The sequence below is a fragment of the Dermacentor silvarum genome, chromosome 1 (assembly GCF_013339745.2).
Source record: "Dermacentor silvarum isolate Dsil-2018 chromosome 1, BIME_Dsil_1.4, whole genome shotgun sequence".
NCBI lineage: Eukaryota > Metazoa > Arthropoda > Arachnida > Ixodida > Ixodidae > Dermacentor > Dermacentor silvarum.
In genome coordinates this window covers 268,637,466-268,661,956 of record NC_051154.1, presented here as the reverse complement: position 1 = coordinate 268,661,956, position 24,491 = coordinate 268,637,466, and the positions used below count along the sequence as shown (strand labels likewise).

Below are 24,491 nucleotides of genomic sequence, written 5' to 3'. Positions count from 1 at the left end.
CGGTCAATCAGACTCAGCTGATCGTCCGGGCTCTCGCTGGCCGCCAGCAGCTCTTTCCATCGCTCCGTTGTAGGGTGTTGTATGGAGGGGGGGGAGGGGGGGGGTAGCGGCAGTGATGGCCCGATATGCCCACGTGATATGGTATAAGGTGGCTTTAGCTACGAGCGAGGAGGGTATGCAGTTGGATGTAAAATCTGAGGATGTGCAAATTGGGATACGTGCCGGTTTGAATTTGCCTCCAACTGACCGATTCCTTTTTATTTAGTGTGTGGTCCGGCTAGAGAAGCGCTTTAGCACAGCAAGTCATTGAGTAGCGCGGAGCAAACAAGTCACAAACAATACGAGCTATACCAATGAATGGTTCAGTAAATTAGAGTGACGAGCAGTTTTATTGATATAATCAAAAAGGCCCGCAGGGCCTGAATCCCTGTAAAGATTTCCGCATGCTGTTCCATTATTATATGTGTAATCTGTCTTATTCATACCCTAATCACTCCCAATCCCTGTGAACTACTCGTAATTTCTGGGATACTCATACGAAATTATGGTACAGCCAAAAAAAACGTGTCCACGAGGAGGTCGACTATTTAACGCTGAAACAGGGTTATAGCGTGAAGCTATGCGTGATACGGTTTAGAGTGCGGCGTCTGCGGCACCTGGTGAATATACTCTTGGCCCATCGCCGCAAGCTCAGCCGGAGCTGGCGCTTCACCAGGCCTTCGGTGGCATCTCAAGCACTCGTGAAAGCCCCCTTCGCCGCCTCCTCCTTCAAACTAAGGTACTGCAAAAGCAGAAGGGCGTTCAGCCGCGTTACCAGCGCCTGAAGGTTCCTTTGTGCGGTTCTGTACATCGGGACTCATATCTGGTTCTGGAACAATTGTGTGCACATTACCGCCGACACCTGAATTTGATGCAGAATCTGCAAAGAAGAGAAGAACAGCAATGTACGCCCTTCAGCAGCTTGACGTATGGGTTAAAAAAATTGCAGCGGAACAAGTGACATCAAAAACTCTGCAAAGGTATACCGCTTTCCTTTCCTTTTTTTTTTCCTTTCTACGTTAACAAAATTTTTGGGAAGTCTATTGTGGCATATAGCACAAGTTAACTTATTCGACTGAATTGTTGAAAAGGCGACCTTATACCCATTACTTTAAATTTTTTAATTTCAATATTTAAATTTTACAGCGAAGCTGTCTATGGCTAGGATCCGGGATTTTATGGCATCCGCGCGGAAAATCTCTCCCCTAAAAAGTGAGAGTGAAAGAGCCAACCACAAAAGCAAACGCCTATCTCCGCTCGCATCGGAGCTCGGTTAAACCGGCCGCCTGTGTCAAATACCCCTGTTAAACGGGCACTTGGAACGGCTGTTAACGCAATTAAACGGAAGTTGAACGCCGTAACGACCGTGGGAGCGGAACGGTGGTGGCTGCGCTCACACGTCACTTTCCATCTTCAATCGGTTCACTTCCGTTTGGACGATTTATAACGTGACTCATAAAATTTTTATCTTGCCAACTCGAAAAAAATTTGTTTCTCCAATTATTTTCTGCGCTACATGCTGTACAGTGTTTTTTTTTTTTTTTAACTATTTGCAAGAGTTGTTCGCAACGCTGTCCAGGCAAAGCGTTTTTGCTCCGGTTAGCTCCCCTGCTGCGGGGACACGTTGCTGGTGGGGGCTGCCATCTTGCCTATTTCACGACGGAACGCAAGGAAACGGCGGCGAAAGAGCTCCGCTGGTATCGATCGCCGTTGGGTTGGTTTCCAACGGCGCTGGCGCTGCCGTGTAACTCCGCCTAACGGCCGTTAAGGCCAACTGCCTTTTTCCTTAACGGCCGTTCAAGTGCCCGTGTAATAGGGGTATAACAGGGGTATAAAACGATGTGTCTCTGTGAATGTATGACGTAGTGCGTGACGTAGTGTGCGCCTGATAAGGCGACCAAGGGGAAAGTGTTGGCGCCCCTCGGCGCAACCGCGCTAGCGCTCTTGTGCCACTGCTCATGCGTTCGTCGTCGTTGTCGTCTTCCACAGCTGGCTCTGTTGCCGCTCATCATTCCAGCGTAGAAGTTCTCTTTAGTCGTCGTAATGGGGAGGCCGCGTTTACGGGGGTATGAGCCATCCCTTAAGGGGGTATGTCCGTCTTACGTGAAGAACAGGTTTAATAACAGAGGTGATACGCGAATGTGTGTGCGTACTTATCGTCACGATGACCACCGATCAGGAAAATAAAAAAGTGGCTGTGGTTTAGCTCTGGTTACTGCGCTTATAAGCTTCGCTTGTAGTTAGACATGTTGTTCAGTGGTTTCCCACTCGACTAAGAAAGGAGAGACGTTATGGTCAACCAACGGGTAAAACCAACGGCAGGAGTGGTGGCCGCGCGGCGACCGCGACGAGGTGAGCTGCCAGAGAATCGAGGCCTGTGGTGTGACGTCACACAGAGGGCGCGTAGAGCGCGCCAGCTGCAGCGGTTGCCAGGCAACGGTGGACGCGCGCCTGTAGGAGCGGTGGCCGCGCGGCGACCGCCGAGTCGCCGGAGAATCGAGGCCCGTGGTATGACGTCACACAGAGGGCGCGGCGAGCGCCTAACGGCTAAAACCCCTTGATGTTAGAAAGTAGCGACACTCTCCTCCGCGCGCGCGCTTTCCTCCTCAATTCTCCTCGGATTTCTCCCCTCCCCGGGCCGGCGCGGTGCGCACGGCACGCTGAACCGTCCTTGGGCTCGCTGCAGCCGCATTAGCATCAATGCGCGCGCGTGTTTATTCGGCCTTTTGAAGCGTTGTATGGCAATTTAACCCTTGTGAAACTGTCATGACGAAAGTACGCTGCCGATAGAACGTCGTGACATTTTTTTTTTGAGGACGCTTCGATAAATACAAGCGTGAGCGCTCCAAAAAATGAGTGCCACACAGAGGCTGAGCTGTTTGCCTCTACGTCGCCACTTGGGTTGTCCGTAACGCGGAGGTGTATTGGGCACATATAATTTAAGCTGCGTAGAGTATAAACGAGAATTTAGTTCATAATCCTGGCTCTTAAAAGGCTCAGAGAAGGTAACCAAGAAGAAATGTGATAGTTTACTTAAAGTGAATTCGCCAAAATGAGTGGGCCAGAAGCCTTTGTACGGATGCCACTGTGCAAAATACGTGCTGTGTTTGCGACACAGCCAACATAGACCTTTACACACGCGCCTGTGTTCCGTCACTATGAAACGACGAGAAATTGCATTCCATCACCTCTGGGAGTACCCTAAGAGGCTAAAAAAAAAGGCTGATTGCTCACGCGGAAACTTCTAAGACTATGGCACTTGATGATTAACTTACAGACTTCAACATGTCAAGTTTATCAGAATTGAGGAAGATTATCAGAAGCACGTGCCTTGTACTTTATGAGCATGCGCGAATAATACATGCCAGATACGTAACTTCGCCTCCGTGCTGATGGCTTTTTACTTCACGGCGGCTGCCAAGATATCATTGAGCGGTTGTTAATTGACTGATTTTTATACTTTCGCTTAACCAACTCCAGTTCATACGCCTATATATATATATATATATATATATATATATATATATATATATATATGCAGGAAAGAAGATAATTGTTTGGTTTAATTACACAAAATAATACTTATTCACGCGTTTTCGCATGATGAAAATCGCTACCAGTATTTCGTATCTGACGGCACTGAACTACAGAATGATCTAGGCGGCACCGAAGGTTGCGGACTGGACCGATGGGTGGTTAGAAAAAAAGTACCACGTTAACTACAAAGTATTTCTCCTTGGCGCGCAAACAACCAGACAAACGCACGCATACTCACACACGGACACACAGGCACATACATACACATACATGCACACGCATACACACATACACACACACATGCATACACGCACACACACACATACATAGACGCACGCACGCACACACCATTACAGAATAGGAGTTACAGCCATTAACTTATAAATTACACACATTTGAAAACAAACGCACGCGCGAGAACACAAAAAAAGCATTGTCACTGCACGAAGAGTCAACAAAAAAGTTAAGCAACTCACTTGGGAAAAAAAAATCTATATGCACAATTATAGGTGCTCTGTATTGACTGAACAAAGAGCCCGGCTGTGCAAAGAGAATTAAATTGTCATGCAACTTCACCTACGAATATAAGGAAGGCTGTAAGATTCACCTCGCAAAGAACGAAGTGCTTAGAAGGCGCGAAATCCTTTCTCCCGATGTTATGGAGCTACGGAACCGGCCAACGACATTCCGTTCTCCTCGGGAAATAGAAAATAATGCTAGCCCTTTCTCTGACCTGCTGCTGCATTGAAACGCGCAGTAGCAAGGCATTTACACATAGAACGAAGCTCAGATTCTTACGGAAAGACGGGAAAACAAGGAAACGCACGTTCGGAGCGGCAGGGCGACCACCGCTTGGACAGCGCATGGCGGGCGGGAAAAACTGAAGGCATGCGAAAGCAAGTTTCGCGCCGTTTTCGTGACGTCAGGGTCACCTGATGGGGTAGTAACGTGCGCCGCAGCCATTCAGCGTGGCGGATGCGCCGCCTCCGCGAAAGAGAGGGAGAAAAGGAGGAAGTTGACCGCGCCGGCGAGGGTGTTGCGGCGCAGATCAAAGCGTGTCGCTACTTTCTCAGATCAAGGGGTTTAACTAACGGCAGGAGCGGTGGCCGCGATGAGCCGAGTTGCTGGAGAATCGAGGGTCGTGGTGTGACGTCACAGTGCGGCCACGGCTCAAAATGCGGCGACGGCGAAGAGGCGAAAACCTGGCGTAATGTAGCTATCGCTACAATATTGTTACGGTGAAGAGAAAGAAGAAGTTGACACAAACTAAAGGAAGACGAAGACTCTGGCCGTTGCCTGAACGCCATTTGCATCAGTTGTAAATATACATTATCCTACACTCGGGGGCCTGCTTTCTTCCTGCAACATTTTGGTGGAGGCGCAGGGTACAATCATGGAATTTTGCAGCGGACGTCATCTACCTGCCGTGGCAATGACAGATAAACCGACACAACCGACAACGCCTCAGCAGTCCGTGCCAAAGGTCATCCTCACTCATCTGCGGGACCCGGGGACATTTTGTGGCACGGACAACGCCAACGTCGAGGACTGGCTTGCGATGTACGAGCGAGTGTGCGACAACAGGTGGGATCCAACAATGATGCTAGCAAACCTGGTATTTTATCTGAGAGGAACTGCGAAGCGATGGTACGATACACATGAAGCTGACCTAACGAGCTGGGATGTCTGCCCTAGAAAAAATCGTACCTTTGTTAAAAATTATGTGTCACCTCTGTGTCGTGCGATAAACAGCTGCGCTGGTCATCCACCTTCACAGAGCGGAATGGCTCATGATTTTTTTAGCTAATTACTTAATGGTACATATTGCAATATACGATTTGAATCCAGTGAGTTCTCAAGGTACATCTGCTTGGAACGAATTTTGAAATTCGCAATAGTTTGGAGATGAGCGCCGTGAAACTTGCGGTACAAATGCAGTATAGTTCCCCTACAGTTTTGACAAGACGCTTTGTTATGCATTGAAGCTAAATAATAACTGGAACGCCAACGTATTTCGTCGGACATTTTGGTAACGCATACCTCAAATCTGGTGTCATCCTCATAATTCGTTGCAAGTGGATGTGCCTTGCAAGTTCACCGCCTACAATTCGTATATTGTAACACGCACCTTAAAGCAATTAACTTAAAAGTTAGTAACCCAGGTTTTGGTAATTAGTCGATTATGTATGTCGATTTCTGTAGTAGTCCAGCTCAAAGAGTAGATTTCATCTACATGCCACACGTGATTTTTAAAAGTCCTGTCAATTCCATGATGCGCTTCTTCTACAATAAAAAGAATAGTTTACAACTACTTAATCTAACAAAGTACACTCATCAAATGAAGCAGTCAAGCTAGAGCGAGGCCTGAGTATATAGTGCCAAATTAATCTTTCAAGATTCGTTGTTAACTGCAAAAGAAGGCTGTACTCAAGGACAACTTGGCACAAGAAGAAAAATATGAGCTACAGAATTACACTCCCAATTTTTGTAGCCTTAAAGTGGCTATCAACGTGTGGAATGTGTTTTGAGGTTGTCGTTCCGACGTGAAAATCTTGCTCTCCTATGACGAAAAAAAAACACGACTTTGGTTTTCTTAAACGAAGAATTGCGTTTCTAAATTTGCACATAAGGCAGCGCAAAATGTGTCGCGATGACACTCTGCGGAGAAACAGTGTCAGCAAACATGTGTTTCACCAAACATGGGTAGGTACACTGTCAAATAATTCTTGTGTGACAAAAACCGAAAAAGTATGGCAATGTTTGTAAGATATCTTTTCTGTTATATTTTCTAGCAGTCTGTTTTTCAGTTTATTCGCCAATACACGATAGTTATTGTTTTTCCGTAATTTTACAGAAAAAGATTTTAGATACCTTATTATATTAAGGGAGTAACTCCTGACTGCAGCTTTCGTGTAGTTTGAAAGAGTCAAATGCTGGGATGCTGCGGTTGTAGCAGATGACACATGTACAGATAGGCACCCTATGTATAAACACACGACAAAAATTCACCAGTGTGCGCAAGGTGACTGCAAACAAAACACCGTGGGTCCCACCATCGTATCTCGATCGTAGCCCCTTTTTTATAAACAGCTAGGCCCGCGTTAGCTTGGACACGTGGTATAGAAATACCGCAAAGGTGTGTATACGAATATAGTCACTGAATAAAAAAATATATAAATAGCATTCTGTCCTCGGATAAGAACCGTAAAAAGGTATGCCAACTATGAAAACCAAAAACACGGAGCTTTACACACGAAGTTACGAGGCCGTCTGCAAGTGCTTCGCATCGAACAGAAGGCCACAGCGCGGAACGAATATGCAGCTCCACTTGCCTGCGTGCCAGCGACACATGCATGTGTACCCTTCGCACGTCGAGTGGAGATGCGGCTTCCCTGCGTGCTTTCGTCGACACTCGGCCTCGCACCAAGTCTCCTCACATTCTGGAAGCAGGCAGACAGACGTGGTCAGAGAATCGCACCCCCAATCGACAACCTTCTACGAGCACTTACAGCACATGTTTACGCTAGAACACTAAACAAGCGACTCCTACTATAATGCCAACAAATCATCAGCAGAGCAGTCTTGACCACTTCAACGGGACTGCCCGAGACGCTGCGTATGCCAACGCCCATTCACTGGAAGCAGCTCCTCGGGTAGTGCTGAAGGATCCTTAAGAGGAAGCTTTAGCTCGGGCCCAACTCCGACGTGGTCTATTCAAATACACGTAAAACGTAAAAACGCTTTTCTGAGCTAACCCCTCGACCAATTTTAATGAAATTTGTTGCATTTGAGAGATAAAATTAAATTCTAGTGACTGTTGGATGCCGTATTTCGATTTCGGGCCTGAGTTTTTTTTTTTAATTTTCAAAAATTTTAAAGTTCGATAAAATAGAAGCACGAAGTTTACAAATTGTTAACTCTGCATCAAAAACGGTATCGCGGTTCTGTAAACGCATCCATTATATCATTCAAAGCGGAGAAATTCGATGTGTCGTTTAATACCTTTATACCCTTACGTTGTGCCCAAGTCTTCTGCAAAAGTTGTATTTCGATATTACAATTTTTTTAGATTCATGTGTAATATATTAATTCTCTCCGCTTTAGATGTACTATTAGATTCAATTCACAGAATTGTGACATCATTTTTTTGCTGAGTTAGGGAGTTGTAAACTTGATCGCTTCGTTTCCTGAAAATTTGGCATTTTTGTAAATTTTTAATAAACAATTTACGATTTAAATCGAAAATTCGAACCAACAGTCATAGATTTTAAGGTTTCCTTTTAAATACAACAAACCTCGTCAAATTTGGTGCAGTGGCTGCCGAGAAACACGAATTCTCCTTTTACATGTATTTAGATAGGAGCACCCGAGCTAAAGCTTCCTAACGTATATATTGTCAGACGTGGCCGTGACCGCTATCACTGTAGCAGTTAACAGCAGTGCGCCAGTCACAACTTGTGTGCGCCCCAGTTGCGTGAAAAGCGCCAATTCAAATGTTGCTCTTTCGCAAGTCTATCAGCGCTTGTGAAAGTGACATTAAAATTATTTAAAATTTTGAATGCCTGCTTGTCACAAAAGAGCGTGTAATCAAAGCGCGCGCCGTGTGTCACGCAAGCCAACGAAAGAAGCACGCCAGCTCTGTGGCAGCTTCAACAGAGGGGGGCAGCGCATATGTCTCAAACAGCCGACGCGACCAACGGAGTATAGACGTCTAGAAGCATCGACGAATCAACGGTAACCAGAGAGAGAGAGCGGGCGCCGAGACACATTCTCACCCGGCGAGTCGAGTAAGAGAGTACTACCGTGCGCGCGAACGCATGACTCACCACCCCCCCCCCCTCGACGACGCTCCGACGGCGGCGGTCGAAGATGCGAGAATTGACTAGAAGGTTCCCAGGCTTTGGCCATGCTACGGGATCCCAACTTTAACCGAAGCTCCCCGAACCACTGGTGAAAGCTATAAAAGCAGCGTGTGGGAATCGGAAGGGGGATCAGACCGCACCGGTGAAGAGATGTAACGTGAAGACTGACTGTCTGCGGAAGAAGGGGATTCCCCGGCAAGCTAGTCGACGAGTTCATCGAGCGTCTGCATTTCCGGAAGAAGTTCCTTCTTCGAGATCTGCCTCGAGCTACGTCGAGATCGTCTGACTCTCAAGACTAGTACGGGTAAATACGATTGGCCACTTAGTTTTCCTATTCATTTTGTACTATATACGTGTTGGGCTCTTAGTGCTTGTCGTTAATTATTTGCCTGTGTTTTGTGAATACCCATTGGGATGTGTCTAGCCTAAGTGTGCACGTGTGTGTATGTAACTGCCTTGTGTGAAGAATATATTTTGTTGTGTTTTGACAACTCTGGGCTCTGACTCGGTCTTTGTACAGCAACCGGCGTTCGCTGGCGCACCAGAGGGCCCATTCTTAATTGTCCTTGCTTTCGTGGGATAATTGTCTGAAGCTGATAAATCGGCTTTCGAATTTGGTCCGGCGTTTGCACCTCGTTCAGGGGGTCTGTGACACTGATGTGGACCACATCGTATAACAGGTCGCAAATGTACCATTCTGCTGGAGTCCAGGACGCTTATTTATCTACAAAACGCAGTGCCCAGTAAAAAGATATGGTTGATCTCTCTTTTATAGGAATCTGTAGAACTCGAAAGTGAAACGTGTCTTCAAAGAAGCTGCTGCATGTTTGCTTCTTGAACTCATGGTCCGCTGCACCGAAAGGCGCATGATTTACGGGTCGGTGACCGTGTTGCAGGTTTGCTTGGCGCGCGGCGTCCCGCTACCGAGTCGCTTCGGCAAAGGTCCGAGCATTTTGGTCCGGCTCCATAGAGTATTTGGCAGCCATTTGAGTTGCGACGAGCTCAGCTTCAGGAATGCGAGTGGCAGAGTTCGCAGCGAGCGCCGCGAACGCGCGAAGGCGTTCTGCTTGATTCACGCTGGCGTGCATCTCACCAGACCAAAGCTAGATTCGCCCGTCGACGTCGTGCGGTAACTGCGTCGTCACCTCAGCAGAAGGCCTTTGCCGCCTACACCAGGCTACACCGCGTTGGAGCCTCCGCTGCGCTGAGTAAGGGACTTTAGCGCTGAGACGACTCTCTTCGGCGCTCCTATGTCTCATGATGCAATACTTCGCTTCACCACTCCTAGATGGTGGCACCATCCCTGTCAACAGAGAGCATATTTTACGCGTTCGCGCCGACGTCACATCCGTTACACGAAACTGGTAGTGGACCCCGGCAAAAACACTTTCATGTTAAAAAATGCAGCGGAAGTGAATGCGCCCCATACCCCCACGCCAGAAAACGCTCCATGCCCCATCTTGCAGATGTAGTTTTATGCTATGTCGAAGGTACAGATGCCAGCATCTGCCTGTCTTTTTTTTTTCACTACTTCGCTGATTATATTCACGTATTGATCAAGCGCAATCAACTACCTCACTGTTTGCGTTATCTCGTGAAGTCCGAATTGAGAGCTGAGCCCCAGTTCCGGTTTCTGTGACCTGTCCTTGGACTCCCGCTTCCCATCCGAAGCCGCGCTGCACATGTATGACGCACCTTTTGGATTGGTTGCACTTCAATGTGATGTGTTTATATGCCGCGCTCTCGAGGAATTCAGGCTTCATACCATACATGCGGATTCGACATAAAAAGGCACAAAGCTCGAGACACAAGATTGTTTGCGCCAGTACACTTTAATGTAACACGCCAACTAGACGAACACGAAGCTCTTGTGGTTTTGCAGCGCTCACTCAAGAACGGCGGACGACAGAAATTGAAGGGCACAGAAGAAGCGTCGACTTGCAACTAAATTTATTTTTGCAAGAACGCTCGCATATACCACCTTTTTATTCGGTCTTTTTTTTTTTTTAGTTCGCACAGATATATTACAGATCGGCTGTGGCGGATCGCTTTGTTCTGCCTTTTCAAGTGCATTTGTGGAAGAAGCGCAAATTTCATGAGAAATCTAAATGGTCAATGCAGCGAATTAAAAAGATTGCCGAATTAATATTCATTATTTTTAGGGCACCTGTATCTTTCAGATGTGAAATAGAAGAAGAGCAGTAGTGAAATTATGTTTTCTTAGCAGAAATACTATAAGACTACTACCACATTCAAGGCATCTGGCCTTGGAGATATAGGAAACACCAATGTGGTTCCAGCTAACAGTTTCGTGAAAGCGTGCGTCAAGCAGTTGGGAAAGAAGGTGACTGGAATGCCAATGGCATATTTTAGCTGATTTTGCGGATACATATATCTCGAAAGTGGCGCTGGTCTTCGAATTTCGTCTAAACAAGCATGATTTAACTCGGCTTCTCTTTCACGAATGGCTGCCCTAAAGCGAATAATTAAAAATGTTTTTTTATTAGTGAGCATTTCCAGTTAGCCACATGGACAGTACGATTTGACACGCAAATACGAGCGCCTCTTCAGTTATAATCGACCCGAACAGGCCAAACTGCGCCATTCTCCACGGGATTTTTTCACGTTTGGTTCGAAATAAAAACAAGAACACGCGGCATTATATGCAAGTAAGAACATCAGAAAAAGAAGATACGTTGCAACATCTTGTTACGTTGTTACGTGAGCGTTACACAAACCACAATATGAATACCTGCAGCCTTTGGCAAAAGTGCACTCCGTGCATTCACCATATATACAGTAATCAACAAAAAGATATGATATTGTTGTTTCCTGAGAAAAGCTCATTACCTACGTTTCTAAGCTATTTGTTGCTGTTTTTTTTTTCAATAATTTTAAGCAGAGTGTACACTGCTGAAGCTAAACGGACATAGATGAAAAACGTTTTAATTACTGACGGTGCCATAAAGCACCACTTTCAACTTTTTTTCATTTCGTGGTGCTCACTGTTGCCTACATTTGCGAGTTTGTGTGCGATTGGATGTGTGTAGGATTTTCTTTTCTCTCCTTCTTTGATCTTTCGTGGTATATTAAACCTGCAATAGCATGGCAAGCCTTTCACTTACATTACCTCTCCAGTTATCCTTAAAATTTCTCTCACCTCCATGTGCATATTTCACGCACTTATGCATGTTGTTTCCATGTGATGCATTCTTGGCATACGCAAGATGTGCGCGCGCTATGGCGGTGCGAATATAGCATAACAAAGCAGTGAATCTTCAAGAGGCAATTTCCCCAGGCTATAGTGGTCTGGCATAATGCAGCGCCAAATGTCTGAGCAGTCTACCTCCAGAGGAACCAAAATGCAAAATATCATAACTTCTTGATCACTACTGCACGTTGTTCGGCTGTTTATGGTGCGGTTCCCGTGACGCTCCTGACACTCGAGGCCTCCTTGGATGTTGAGAATTAGGGGTTCTTTTTATTCACCAGAGCGTTTGAACTTATGGCATATGCCACAGCAACTCCAGCCTGTGTGTAGTCAGCCTGGCAGTCGCAGGCAAGGTAGAACGTATACTTTTGACAAAGGGTATATGCATACAACCTTGCTCACTTTCGATCCTAAACTTGGCTTAGCACGGTGGCATAGTCAGCTCTCGGTTGGCACGCAGCGGCCATAGAGTCGAATCCTGAAAAACTGTGGGTCTGTTCTAGTTAGCATGCGGCTGACCTATCTATTACCACCATCGTCCTAATTGATTCCAAGCGGCTAAATCGAAGCTTGCAAAAGCAATTTCATCTGTCATATCCCTACACACGTTTGCCCAGGGGTAAATGTGAGGCGGCGCCTGCTTCGCCCCCAAGTAGTCCATGCCAGCGAACATTCTGCGTCACGCCGCCGCGTCTTATGCAGTTGCGAGTTTCGCCGTGAAAGGTCAGCTCCGTGTAGCCCGAACAGCAGCATTTGCGCGTCAGTACAGTTATATTTCACTGTCGACCAACGCGCACACTTCTATCCAAAAACAGTGTTTTTGTCGATGTACTCATGCCAACGTTTTTTCCCTACACTTGGAGGAAACTAAGACGCGACGAACAACAATGTGTCGTAAGTGGCCGACTTTGAGATATGTGCGGATGAAGTCACCCTTGAATGTAACCTTGACACAGGGCGTGTTCCCGAGGCGGCCAATGTACACGATGTCAACACCTTCGGCAGCAGGCTTTAAAAGTAGATTCGCCCATTTTTTCCAAAACCACTTCAGTGCCAGAAGTGCCCGAAGCTCGGACACATGAACGCCGTTTGTACAGGCTCAGTAGTGTGTGGAGAACCACATAAAGGACACTAGCTGTGCAACCACCTTCAAGCGCCCGAACTGCTATAGGGCTCTCACGATGCCACTTCCAAAGACTATCCCGCAAACAAGAACGAGTCCGTTATCCTCAAAGAAATGTTCAGATAAAATTAGACCCGCAGAGAGGCCACTGAAATTGTCCGGCGTCGCCGACGACGGACACCGACGGTCTTCCAAGCAGACTACGGCTTCTATGAAAGAGACATCTACAGCCCCAGTATACTTTCTACCCCTCCAGCGCCGCATGCAACCCGAAGCTTTTGATTTCGCGCATGTCTTTCTCTTCCCTTCCTCGAGCGCAGCGTATAGCAAACCTAATAGTCCGACCTGGTTAACCTCCCTGAATTTCCCTTTATTCGATCCTCTCTCTCTCTCTCTCTCTCAGACGAGATAATATAGTAGCGCGACAGTATGTAACTAATGCGCACATAAAGACGCGAGTGCTTACTGGAATTCCAGGAGCATTTACAGGTGCCTTTCTCTTTACACTCCGCCTTCAAGTGTAACTTGTCCGGGTGCTTTTTCTTACAGTCTTCCACACACCGATTGGGTTCGCAGGCTGCACAGAGAAAGATATATAAAAAAAAAAAGGGGGGGGGGGGGGGGGCTTATGTCTGGCAAGTGCACAGCAAGAAAATATCTTTCGTAAACAATGCTACAGGTAATGCGCCGTAGTCTGTCGAACTAGGGTGGTGGTTTCATCTTCACGAAGTTATTAGCAGGAATCCAATTATTGCTACACTGTGACGACATTGGCGGGTGCACGACGACATTTCAAGGAGATTCGGGTAATGTAAAGATCAGAATCCGGATAACACCGTCGTACCCTATGTCAGCCCTTAACTTTTCCCCAATTTCTCAAATGTCACATTGCGGCAAATTGGCCGGCAAGCTATAAGTTTTTATCACTGGCCTTGATGGGCAGCCGCGACGACGCCACTGGCTCTTGCGAATTACGCATGGAACATTCAAGTTAAAGTCTAATTCTTATTTTTCGAGGATATAAGAACCCGGCAACTGGCAGTTTGTTTTCAGCAAGTAGATCAGGCTCACTGGTTTAGTCAAATAGCAAAACCACACGACTTATAGAAGTCACGTGACCTTCTCAGTGCGAAACTCTGCTCCTGACCCTGTCTCGCGACAGAAGCGTTTCAAACATTAGGACTGACAACGTTTTTCCTCCATGAACAACGCGTTCCGAGACAATCGTCTGACAATAGAGAGATTTACCATACTGTTACCGTTTTACCATTACTAACACCCGCTGCAATAGCAGCGCGTACACGCTGTTAGTTTATCGGATGGTTCCCAGCGGTCACCGTGACTGCGTAAAGCAACATAGCAATGCACAGGCTGCCCATTTCAATCATAATTAACGCGTGTTACCCGTACTTGCTACTCGTCGCGAAAGCAAGATATCAATGATAAAATCCGTCATCGCTTAGTCTCATCTCACTCTGAGGACAAAGTATAAGCGCTGTTTTATTATTAGTATTGATGTCAGTTGTTTGTTTTGACGCTGCTAGGCCTAGAAGGAGGGCATCGAGGCGGGAAATAAGTGTGTGCACTCTATTTACAATAGCATGCACCCGTCGAAACACGATGAAATTTTGGTACGGCGTTATCTATCTGACGTTAAAAATAGACAGTTCTCATAAACTTTCGTTGATAGGTATATCGTAGCCACGTTGCATATAGTTAGTTATTGTGCTGCTTCTTAGGGTACTGCAATTAAGGTGACTCAACAGATAATATCGAAGCTGGTGCATAATTAAAAAGCTCAGCAGCCAGTACGCCTTGCTGCAAACTTGTATTTTCATTTATCGCCTCCTATTGTTTCTGCATTCATGTTCTTAGGTAGGTGAATTTTAACATTTTACCCCTGTGACCCCAAAAAGTTAACGTCCTCATGAGACACCGTTTTCAAACTCGTGGTAAAACCATGGTCAAACCGAACACGAATCCGAACCGAAAACCGTGCGCGAACCGGAATATTGGCCAGAACTGAATTCAAACCCGAACCGATATTCTTGGAACGGGCCTGAACCCGAACCATACCTGAACCGAAAAAAATATTAACGGTTACCCGTTCGCCAAGAAACGGTTCAAGCACATATAGGGCGACAACTGGGGCTCAATATATTCACAATTCTTCGAATAACCACTTCAGCCTGCGCACCCAAATAGCAGACTGTTACGACTCACGAATTGCGTTGCATGCTAGAATGGGGATAGACGATGGATATGTGCTTGTAACTATATATACGACCACTTCAGCAGAGACGCTATAGCGCTTCTGAACTCGGCCGTGCCAGTTGTGTTCCGCGGCCGAAAAGTGTTTCAGGGGCTCCGCGGAATCGCCATTTCTGTTGACGCTTCCAATTCGGCCGTAAGGTCATCTCGTCACTGAAAGCAAATAGACCGCAAAACACGTACTTATTGGGACACACTGAGCGCAGACAAGACGGTGTCCTCAAGGCAAAGAGTTCAGCTGCACGCCTCATTTTAACCATACCACTAAGGTCGCTAATGAATTCCGTCACCTTCTCAGTGCACAATAACCGCGGCCGTACTAGCGGCACGGGAAATCTGCTTTTGTTATACATGCTTGTAAGGATTCAACGCACGTTTGGTGCCTACACGCAGAGTACAACGCTAGTCCAGCTGCCCAAATCATTCGCGGCCGGGACACCATGCGCGTGCTTTCGACTTTCTGTGTGCCCTCAACGACAAAGGTGACGACAGCTCCGTGAACGCCTACAACAACATACGCCGAAGGAAGATCCACTGCCGGCAGGCTTGTCGCGCGCGGGTCAAGTACTCGTGCACAAGGCCCGCACCGGTACTGCACTGACGCCGGATGTATACTTGCACGCTGGCGTGCACCCAAGGAAAAAAGACGCCTTCCTGGCAACACTACGGAAGAGCAACCACCTATACAAAAAAGTTGCCCAGCGTGTAAAACGGCAGCTGCGCCAACCATCAGGCACTTGCCAAAAGTATGCAGCCCTCCGACGAAAGAAAGCACCGGCGGCAAGTGGCCAGCTTCGAGGAGTGGATCCGTCCCTCGGCGGAGGCCGACATGCAGTGTCCTCGAGCGCTGTTCGCCTTTGCTGCAGAATCGGGAATTCTCCGCACGGTTACGCCAAGCGGGGAAGCATTTCTCGGTGGCTGGCACAGTCCTCATCTCCCAATTCCCCAACTCTATCACCCTTAATAGGCCGATGAGCCATCACTCTTTCAATGAAGCTTAACCATACCATGCATGTGTGCCCTTAGCAAGCGCAAGATTATGCGCCAGGTGCAGATGCGTAAGAATGGTCGACGCGCGGTTCAGCACAAACCATCCTTGTTCATCGCTAAGAAGCATCAATGTCCTCACCATGCTTCTAAAAAGCAGCAGACTGAGTGAACTATAAAAGCTGGCTTCTTTCCTTGCTACAGACTAGAAGTTTGGAGTTTTCTATTTATCTAATACCAATGCCATGTGAATTCGCGCTGCCTTCGACACCGCAGATCCATTACGCTCAGTTCGCTCAGCACCAGTGCATGCAGTAGTAAACACCTAAAGCAAAAGGAAAATAAACTGCGCTGTCGTCGAAGTAACAAGGTATAGAACCTATACGCACACCCAATGCAAACGCAGAGATTCGCACTAATTGTCTCTGTCTTTATTACGCGCATTAAAATTTCCCCCGTACCTGTGCAATCCATTCGTAAACTGCAGAGAAAAACGTCTTCGCTCTAAGGATGCCTCGGCTGCTTTCCTGTGTCTCATTTTCGTAAAAGCCATCGCTAAAATCGCGGCGGCGACGGTAACACGAAAAGTCTGTCCAAGCGACGCGCAGAGCGCTTCGCAGCACAAGTGTACAGAAAAATAAAAGTGTCGTTATGAAATTAAATTCTGGGCTTTTACGCGCCCAAACCACGTCCTGCATATGAAGCACTCCGTATTAGTGGGGCACCAGAGGTTATTTCGACCACCTAGGTCGAGCACCCAAATTAAGTACAGGAGCGTTCTGGCATTTCGCCCCCACCAAATGCGGCCGCGGCTCGGACGGGATGGAACCTGCGCCCTCGAGCTCAGCAGCGCAACACCGTAGCCTCTGGGCTGCCACGACAGGTCAATATAACCTTAACAAAACATCAGAATAAAACCTAGCTTACTCATACCAGTCAAGTTTGACCGAACTAAGATGCTCGTGCTAATCTCACAAGCCTTTCATCAAAAGGCCCGTCGCCTCGTACGCCCGCCATCAAGCCAGTGCATCGTCATTCAGATCGCATCAATCGTGAAAAATGCTGTGCGCCCGCCGCCTGCTCGCACCACTGCGCACCTTTCTTAAGTTTTGCGTCGAGACATCAGAAGATTCCATGGAATGGCCTTTCTTTTGACGTTAATTGTGCTCCACTCCAGTATGCAGCGACTTCAACTAACGATAGAGCAACTGCAGAACATCGAACGCTGATGAAATAGCCCAGCCGGCTCTCATGTAGGACCCCTGCTGAGGTATTGTAAATAAATAAAGAAATACAGGGCTGCACGGAAACTGCAAAAATGGTTGTGAGCGGTTGAAAACGGCCTCTTATACTGTCGAAGATTCGACCCTGGTGCCAGCATGTAAATTGGAAGAGCTTTTCCTTTTGTGTTACTCACGGATACGACCACGCCGAAAACCTGTAAGGTTCAATCAAGCATACTATTCATTCTTGAAATACGGTTTTGGGCGCAGGTAGTTTTTGACTCATCAGTACAGTGCGTCCGCAAATGCGATCGAAAGTTGCGTTCCGCAATGTCACTTGACATTGAGTAAAACTTGAGTGGTCGCGGTGACGACTGATTTGAGTAAGCTGGGAAAACAAATTGCGCTGCATGGTTTTGGGACAAATGCTTTTATTAAGGTTATATTGACCTGCCGCGCTAGCCCAGTGGCCGCGGCGTTGCGCTGCTGAGCCATAGGTCGTAAAGCCCCTATATATAAAAAGTAGCGCCATCCGCTTCCCTCCTCCTCCGTTCCGCTGTCGCGCTCGGCGCGGCCAGCGAGATCGAGGCGCGATATCGACAGTGGCGCCGCGTACGTCGGGCCTGCCGTGGCAGACGACAGCTAACGCGCTACCAGAGGAAATCCGCGCAAAACTTAGACCGCGCCCTGTGGAGCAGTTATTGAGGTGCGATTTTGCTTCGTCAGTCAGTAACTGGCCTTAATAATGCCGTTTTGGCAGTAGCAACGCGACGATGCGAGACGGCGCAAATACCAAGTGTGCAGCAAGCGTTTGCGCTCGCCGGATGGTAAACAAAAAAAGCATTTAGCCCGCGCCTTGTCGGTTGCGGCAACTTCAGGCGCAGCAGCATGCCATCACAACGAAGTTCTTGTCCCTAACACGTTTGATCACTTTGTGCGTACAGCACTTTCGTCGCACAGGCCCGAGAATGGCGGTCGGAGCGCGCTGGAAAGAAAAAAAATATAGAAAAGCGTGACTAAGCGCGACGCGAACTTCCACGTGACACGGATTGGCCAATGGGGGAGCGGAGTAGGCTGGGGCGACAGGAGGCGGCTAAGAGAGGGCGAGGAGGAAGCGCCGGGGTGAGCGCGGTGGCGGCAAGATCTAAGAATGGCGCTACTTTTATAAATATAGGGGCTTTAATAGGTCGCGGGTTCGGTGACGGCGGCCGCCCTTCGATGGGGGGCGAAATGCCAGCACGCCTGGTGTCTTTTTTAGTCTGCGTTCTCGTACGTTCTTTTCACGTGGTCCCCTAAGAAGCGTTATAAAATATGCACATCGGTGCATGCTTACGACTCAGATGGGTGCACACGCAGCGACCATTTTTGCAGTGGCCCGCTACACCAAAATAGTAGGCGTCATGCATGTGCCGTTCAATGCAGGACAGCGAGCAAAGTGAATCGTCCACGCAGTTGGCGGCTGCTTGGCTGAAAGAGAAAGGCAAAGATGGACTCAGTTGTGACGTCAGCGAAGGCGCCCTTACACGCGAAGTAGAGAGAAAGGACGTATACATAAATAGAGATAAAAGAGTGTACCAGGGACCGCATAACGTAAAACTATTCCATCCTGACTTTATTCCATTCTTCTGACGTCAAATTTACGTAACCGCCGGCGCAAGCATCTGTTTATTTATTTATTTATTTATTTATTTATTTATTTATTTTTATTTTTATTTATTTCACATGCCCTCAAGCGCCAAGGCATTATAGAGGGGAGTGGGGGAAAAACAATAAAAACTATTACTACAAATTTATATAATGCAAGCGACATGTGCAGTGGACGGAATCATTAAGAAATCAAATAACAAGAATACTATGACATTCAAATTATATAAACCTAGCGACATCTGGGCCGGTATCTTGCAGCGATGCATTTCCGGTAATAAGTCCCTATATAAGAAAAGTACCGCCATCCTTTCATAAACGCCGCTTCTCTCTCTCCTGTATCTCCGATTGGACGATGATAGTGCGCGCTTTTCACTTCTTTATAGTATTTTCTTTTTTTCCGCCTCAGAGCCATGCTGAAAGTCCTCTGCGCAGCCGCAGTCGCCGGCGGCGGCGGCGGCGCGCGCCCGGCCTGAAAGCTTCAACGTGGACTTTCTAGGTGCGCCACCGTCGACTTGGCTTTCGCAAGCAAAAAATAAAGAAAAAAGCAAGCGCATTAGGAGAGGAGGCGGCGGAGGAAAGAGTAGATGGCGGTACTTTTCTTATATAGGGACTTTAGTAATAATGCCTTTTCGCGCTTATCGCGCTTTGTCATCGGTCAGAGCGATGGTCCGCTCGCGTTATCAACGGGATCAGCCGGCCGTGAGCGGTGGATGATAAGACTAGTGTAGAATAAGTCATAAGGCATCGCTAAAAAATACCAGCCCTGAGTTGGACAAAAGGAAAATGTGGCGCGACAGCGCTTGTGCAAATACAGCGCATGTGGCCACGTGCATGGTCACAGTTGAAAAAGAAGCAAACAAGGTTCGGCTAAAATCCCTATATATAAAAAGTAGCGCCAACCACTTCAATTAATTTAATTATGGGGTTTTACGTGCCAAAACCAGTTCTGATTATGAGCACGCCGTAGTGGGGGACTCCGGAAATTTGGACCACCTGGGGTTCTTTAAAGTGCACCTAAATCTAAGTACACGGGTGTTTTCGCATTTCGCCCCCATCGAAATGCGGCCGCCGTGGCCGGGATTCGATCCCGCGACCTCGTGCTCAGCAGCCCAACACCATAGCCACTGAGCAACCACGGCGGGTTACCAACCACTTCCCTCCTCCTCCGTTCCACTGTCGCGCTCGGCGCGACTAAAGCCCCTCCATACGTGTTTTCGCCGACCAGGTTAAGTACCGCCAACCTACCCTCCTCCTCCACGCTCCTCCCTCGCTCACCCCCTCAGTTTCCGGAGTCAAGCGGAACTTACGTAGTCCCAGCTTCCGTTTCTAACGGAAGCGACGTCACTGCTGCGTAGAGGTGCGAGCGTGCAACAAGCGAAAATTCAGGAGCCGGAAATCCCGGAAGTAGAAAAACCGGAAACGGAAACCCCGGAAGCGGAAACTGCGGAAGCGGAACTGGTTTGAGCAACGAATCAGGGAATAGCGGCACACATGAAAGGTTGGCGCTACTTAGCAAAAGCGGCAGTCGCGCGTGGATGGAGGGGCTTTAGGCGCGACCAGCGCGATCGAGGCGCGATATCGACAGTGGCGCCGCCTACGCCGGGCCTGCCTTGGCAGACGACAGCTAACGCGCTACCAGAGGAAATCCGCGGAAAATTTCGATCGCGCCCTACGGAGAAGTTTTTGAGGCGCGATTTTGCCTCGTGAACTGACCTTAATAATGCCGTTTTGGAAGTAGCAACGCGACGATGCCAGACGGCGCAAATACCAAGTGTGCAGCAAGCGTTTGCGCTCTCCGGATGGTAAATAAAAAAGCCTTTTGCCCTCGCCTTGTCCGTTGCGGCAACTTAAGGCGCAGCAGCATGCCATCACAACGAAGTTCTTGTCCCTAACACGTTTGATCCGTTTGTGTGTACAGCACTTTCGTCGCACAGGCCCGAGAATGGCGGTCGGAGCACGCTGGAAAGAAAAAATATACAAAAGCGCAACGCGTGCTTCCACGTGACACGGATTGGCCAATGGGGGAGCGGAGGAGGCTGGAGAGACAGGAGGGGGGCGAGAAGGAAACGCCGGGGTGCGTATTTCTATTTCAGCCTCCGTACAGCGCTCGACCGCTGGCGCCGCGCTGCGCCGCTCGCGCGTACCATGTTTCTAGCCGCCGCCGTTGGAACGGAGGAGGCGTTGACGGAGAACACGCTGGGTTGGGGGTGACTAGCCTGCTGTTAGGGGATCGGTGGTATTCATAAACGCATCACTGTTTTGATGATCCAAATATAATCTCACTATCAGGGAGGGAGCAGTCTACCTGACTGGAGCAGTATTTTTTTTATTTGGGGTGTTGCTACGCTGCGCTCCGCAACACCCCAACGACCGCCGCTTCGCGTCGGCCCCCGGCACCACGGCTTCCGCCGTGGCGCCGGGGTTCAAACTACCGCGCTGGCAAACAGACAGGAAAAGAAAAGAAAAGCGTGATATGAAAAAAAAAAGTTAAACTAGGGCGGGATTCGAACCCACGTACGTATAATCCTGAAACGAGCGCCGTAACCGCTCGGCCACACAGCCATACTTATCAGGTTTGCAAGCATGCGAACCATATGAGTGCGTTCGAGCGCCCTCGGCGAAAGCAACCACCTAGAAACGCGGTACGCGCGAGCGGCGCAGCGTGGCGCCAGCGGTCGAGCGCTGTACGGGGGCGCAAATAGAAATACGCCGCCGGGGTGAGCGCGGTGGCGCAAAGATCTAAGAATGGCGCTACTTTTTATATATAGGGGTTTTAGGTTCGGCGGAAAAGGCCGCTGTCATCGGGCGGTGACCCGCGTAGTTGTTTGAACAGCCCAATAAAACGCTATTTTCCTTTATGGTAGGTCACGTTTGCTTGCTTTCAAAGCGAATAGCATTGCCTACCTTGACAGTTTTTTTTTTTTTTTTCCTTGTTGAATTGGCTGACGAGAGGCGAGGACCATACAGAAGTGGAGGGAGTTTTGATGGAGCCGAGATTGCGCAGTTAAAGTAGAAAACCGGATAAGGAGGGTGGTGCCGGCGTCTGCGATAGGCCCGCTTCCCCTTGCTTAGTTTGCGGTGGCTGGTTGAAATTCGCGGTGGTGTGCAAGGGAAGGTTAAAAAGGCCGCTAAAACAGATCCTCGGCGAAGAAGAGTAGGCAGAGCGATGTCGTATACGTGCCGAAAGGACTCGACGACGTTATACTGCCACGCAAATATTTTTATTATACCCAAATAAATCCATTCTGCCAGGCTGCTCCGGGTAGCCAGTGCCAGAGCGATCGGCGGGCAGCCATCTTCTATTCTTTTTAAAAGGGGCAGCCTCCAGCTATCACGAAATAATTTATCTTTAATGCCTACTGCGCAAAACTTTTAAGTTTTACGGAATTTTTAGAACTCGTCTGGTGGCAGGTAGCATGATTCTTGTCATTGAGCTGGGTTATTCGACGAGGCGGACATTAGTAGCACGAGAAATCGAAACACACATTCATATAATTTAAAAAATCACTTATTACCTTATTAGTTAATTACATTACGACACATATATTGCAATTTATGAATTGTAGCCGGTGAGCTTGTCAGGCGTATCCACTTGGAATGAATTTCCAGAATGACACCACTTTGGAGATACGCGCCATCAAACTCGCCGTAAAAACGCACTGTTGTTCCGCTTACTTTTTACCGAAATCCTATTTTATACATTGAAACACGAAAGTAACTGGAACACCCATGTATTTCGTCCCGCACTTTGGAATATAATATCTAGAAACTGGTGTCATCCTGGAAATTCATTTCAAGTGGAAGCGTCTTGCAAGCTCACCGGCTACAATTCGTAAATTGCAATATGTGTCGTAAAGTAGTTAACTAAGAAGTTCATGAGTCAATTTTTGTTAATTAGTTGAATGTGTGTTTCGATTCCTCGTGCTACTAATGTCCGCCTCTTGGAATAACCCAGCTCAACGATAAGAATTATGCTACCTAGCTGCCACAGGCAATTTTTTTTTAAATTCCGTAAAGCTTAATTTTGAACACTCGGTATATGCCAGTCGCATTTTCGTGGGAAGAAATGTATACTATACTCACTCGATGACCCACACCACAGCCACGCATGCCAGCACCGCTCTCCAGTCTGGTGAAAAGTATCCGGCCTTCATCGTCGCTTGAAGTTATAGATGCAACCCGACAACGCACCCCGAACGCGCGCAGTTTAAGACGCTTAATTTAATTAAGCGTCTTAAGCATCTTGAGCTTAATTGCTCCTCAGACAGCTATATTACTGATTGCACTCATGCTTAAAAATCGTAGAAAAGAAACGCTGTTACGGTCGGATGGATTCAACAAAAACGAGACCGACGTAACGACTTTGAGGCCCAGCGGTGTCTCTTGTTTAAGAAAAATTATCCAGCTGCGGCACCCTCACAATGTTGGCATTTTTTTTGTCAAGATCATTGTTATTCGCGCGCAGGGCTCTAAACCGCGTTCGGAGAAAAAGAAAGAAAAAAAACACATTTAGGCCAGCCAACCTCTTCAATGCCTTTGGGAATCGCGTCCAAAAATGTTTTGTTTAAAAAAGACCCAAAATATTCATCGCACAATTAATCCTAAAGCGTGCATCGCACTCCTCTAACATGGGATGCAACAAACAAATATACGCGAGTGATTGACCATCTTGGTTTGCAAGGCAGTCCCACTGAATTGAGGTGCCAGTTCCATGCTATGGTGCCTTTACAGAGCCCTTTCACTTGTCTATATTGCCCACGGCGGATCACTAACGTTGTTTTTAGTATGCAGATATTATGTTGATCACCTTGTTTTCATGATTCGAGTTCGTTTCAATATATTTTTCTGCACTCCACTCCTGCATAAGGCCTCAGAAGTTCTGGTTAACGGTACAGTAGACTTTCGTTAATTCGATTCCTGTTTTCATTTGATCATGACCATACGTTTCTATGGACCCTAACTTTCGTTAATTCGATCCTGAAATCGGCCTTCACCGCATAATTCAAACTTCTCAGCACGTACGCGTCTGACCTAGTGATGCAAAACTGTCGGCAAATTGACCATCGATAGCATCGATAGCTCTTTTTAAACGATCGATAGTGTAAAAAGACAATCGATAGTATATTATCGATAGTACTATCGATAGTCCAATCGATAGTGTTACTATCGATAGTACCATCGGTAGTCCTTGTACGTCCTTGTTTGTACGTATGTACATTCGTGAGCAGACTTGTTTAGAGCGCTTGAGTGGTGTGCTGCGGAACAAATAATAGTGCGCAGCTGCTGTGTCACGGGCAACGTGCTCGTTCCTTGCTTTTATGTCTATGCAGCTTCGATTCAGTTCAAGCACTGACCTTGAAACCCAGCAAGCACACGTGCTGAAGTAATAATTCCACTCGAATTCAGCTCAGAAGCAGGCGCGCCAAACGGTGCGCTTCGGGTCGCTGTTACCAGCACAATAAGGACATTTGCGACACTAAGATTTTATCCAGCAACTGTACGTAGGGTACATTTGCAGAGCTCGGTGACGGGTAGACTGCGATAACGAAGAGTCCTGTCATAGTTACCACCCCATCATATACCACGCACAC

The 24,491-nt window shown here is 47.6% G+C and overlaps 1 protein-coding gene across 1 annotated transcript; it reads right to left on the bottom strand.

Annotated features, from left to right (window-relative positions):
* Positions 1-215: 215 nt before the first annotated feature.
* Positions 216-23,148, bottom strand: LOC119440229 (uncharacterized). Its single transcript, XM_049661002.1, has 5 exons — positions 22,984-23,148; positions 18,587-18,720; positions 13,239-13,349; positions 6,909-7,016; positions 216-919 (listed from the first exon to the last, which is right to left on the bottom strand). Exons 1-5 carry the CDS (start codon positions 23,052-23,054, stop codon positions 774-776), a joined length of 570 nt encoding a protein of 189 aa, XP_049516959.1. The 5' UTR covers positions 23,055-23,148; the 3' UTR covers positions 216-773.
* Positions 23,149-24,491: the final 1,343 nt, after the last annotated feature.

What these genes read in the sequence shown, in the direction of transcription:
- LOC119440229 (XM_049661002.1), bottom strand. Translation starts at nt 23,054, where the DNA reads ATGAAGGCCGGATACTTTTCACCAGACTGGAGAGCGGTGCTGGCATGC. An exon ending in GCTGTGGTGTGGGTCATCGA is followed by an intron (nt 18,721 to 22,983) that starts GTGAGTATAGTA and finishes TTTCTCTTTCAG; the next exon opens with CCAAGCAGCCGCCAACTGCG. An exon ending in CATGTGTCGCTGGCACGCAG is followed by an intron (nt 920 to 6,908) that starts GCAAGTGGAGCT and finishes TCTTCTTTGCAG; the next exon opens with ATTCTGCATCAAATTCAGGT.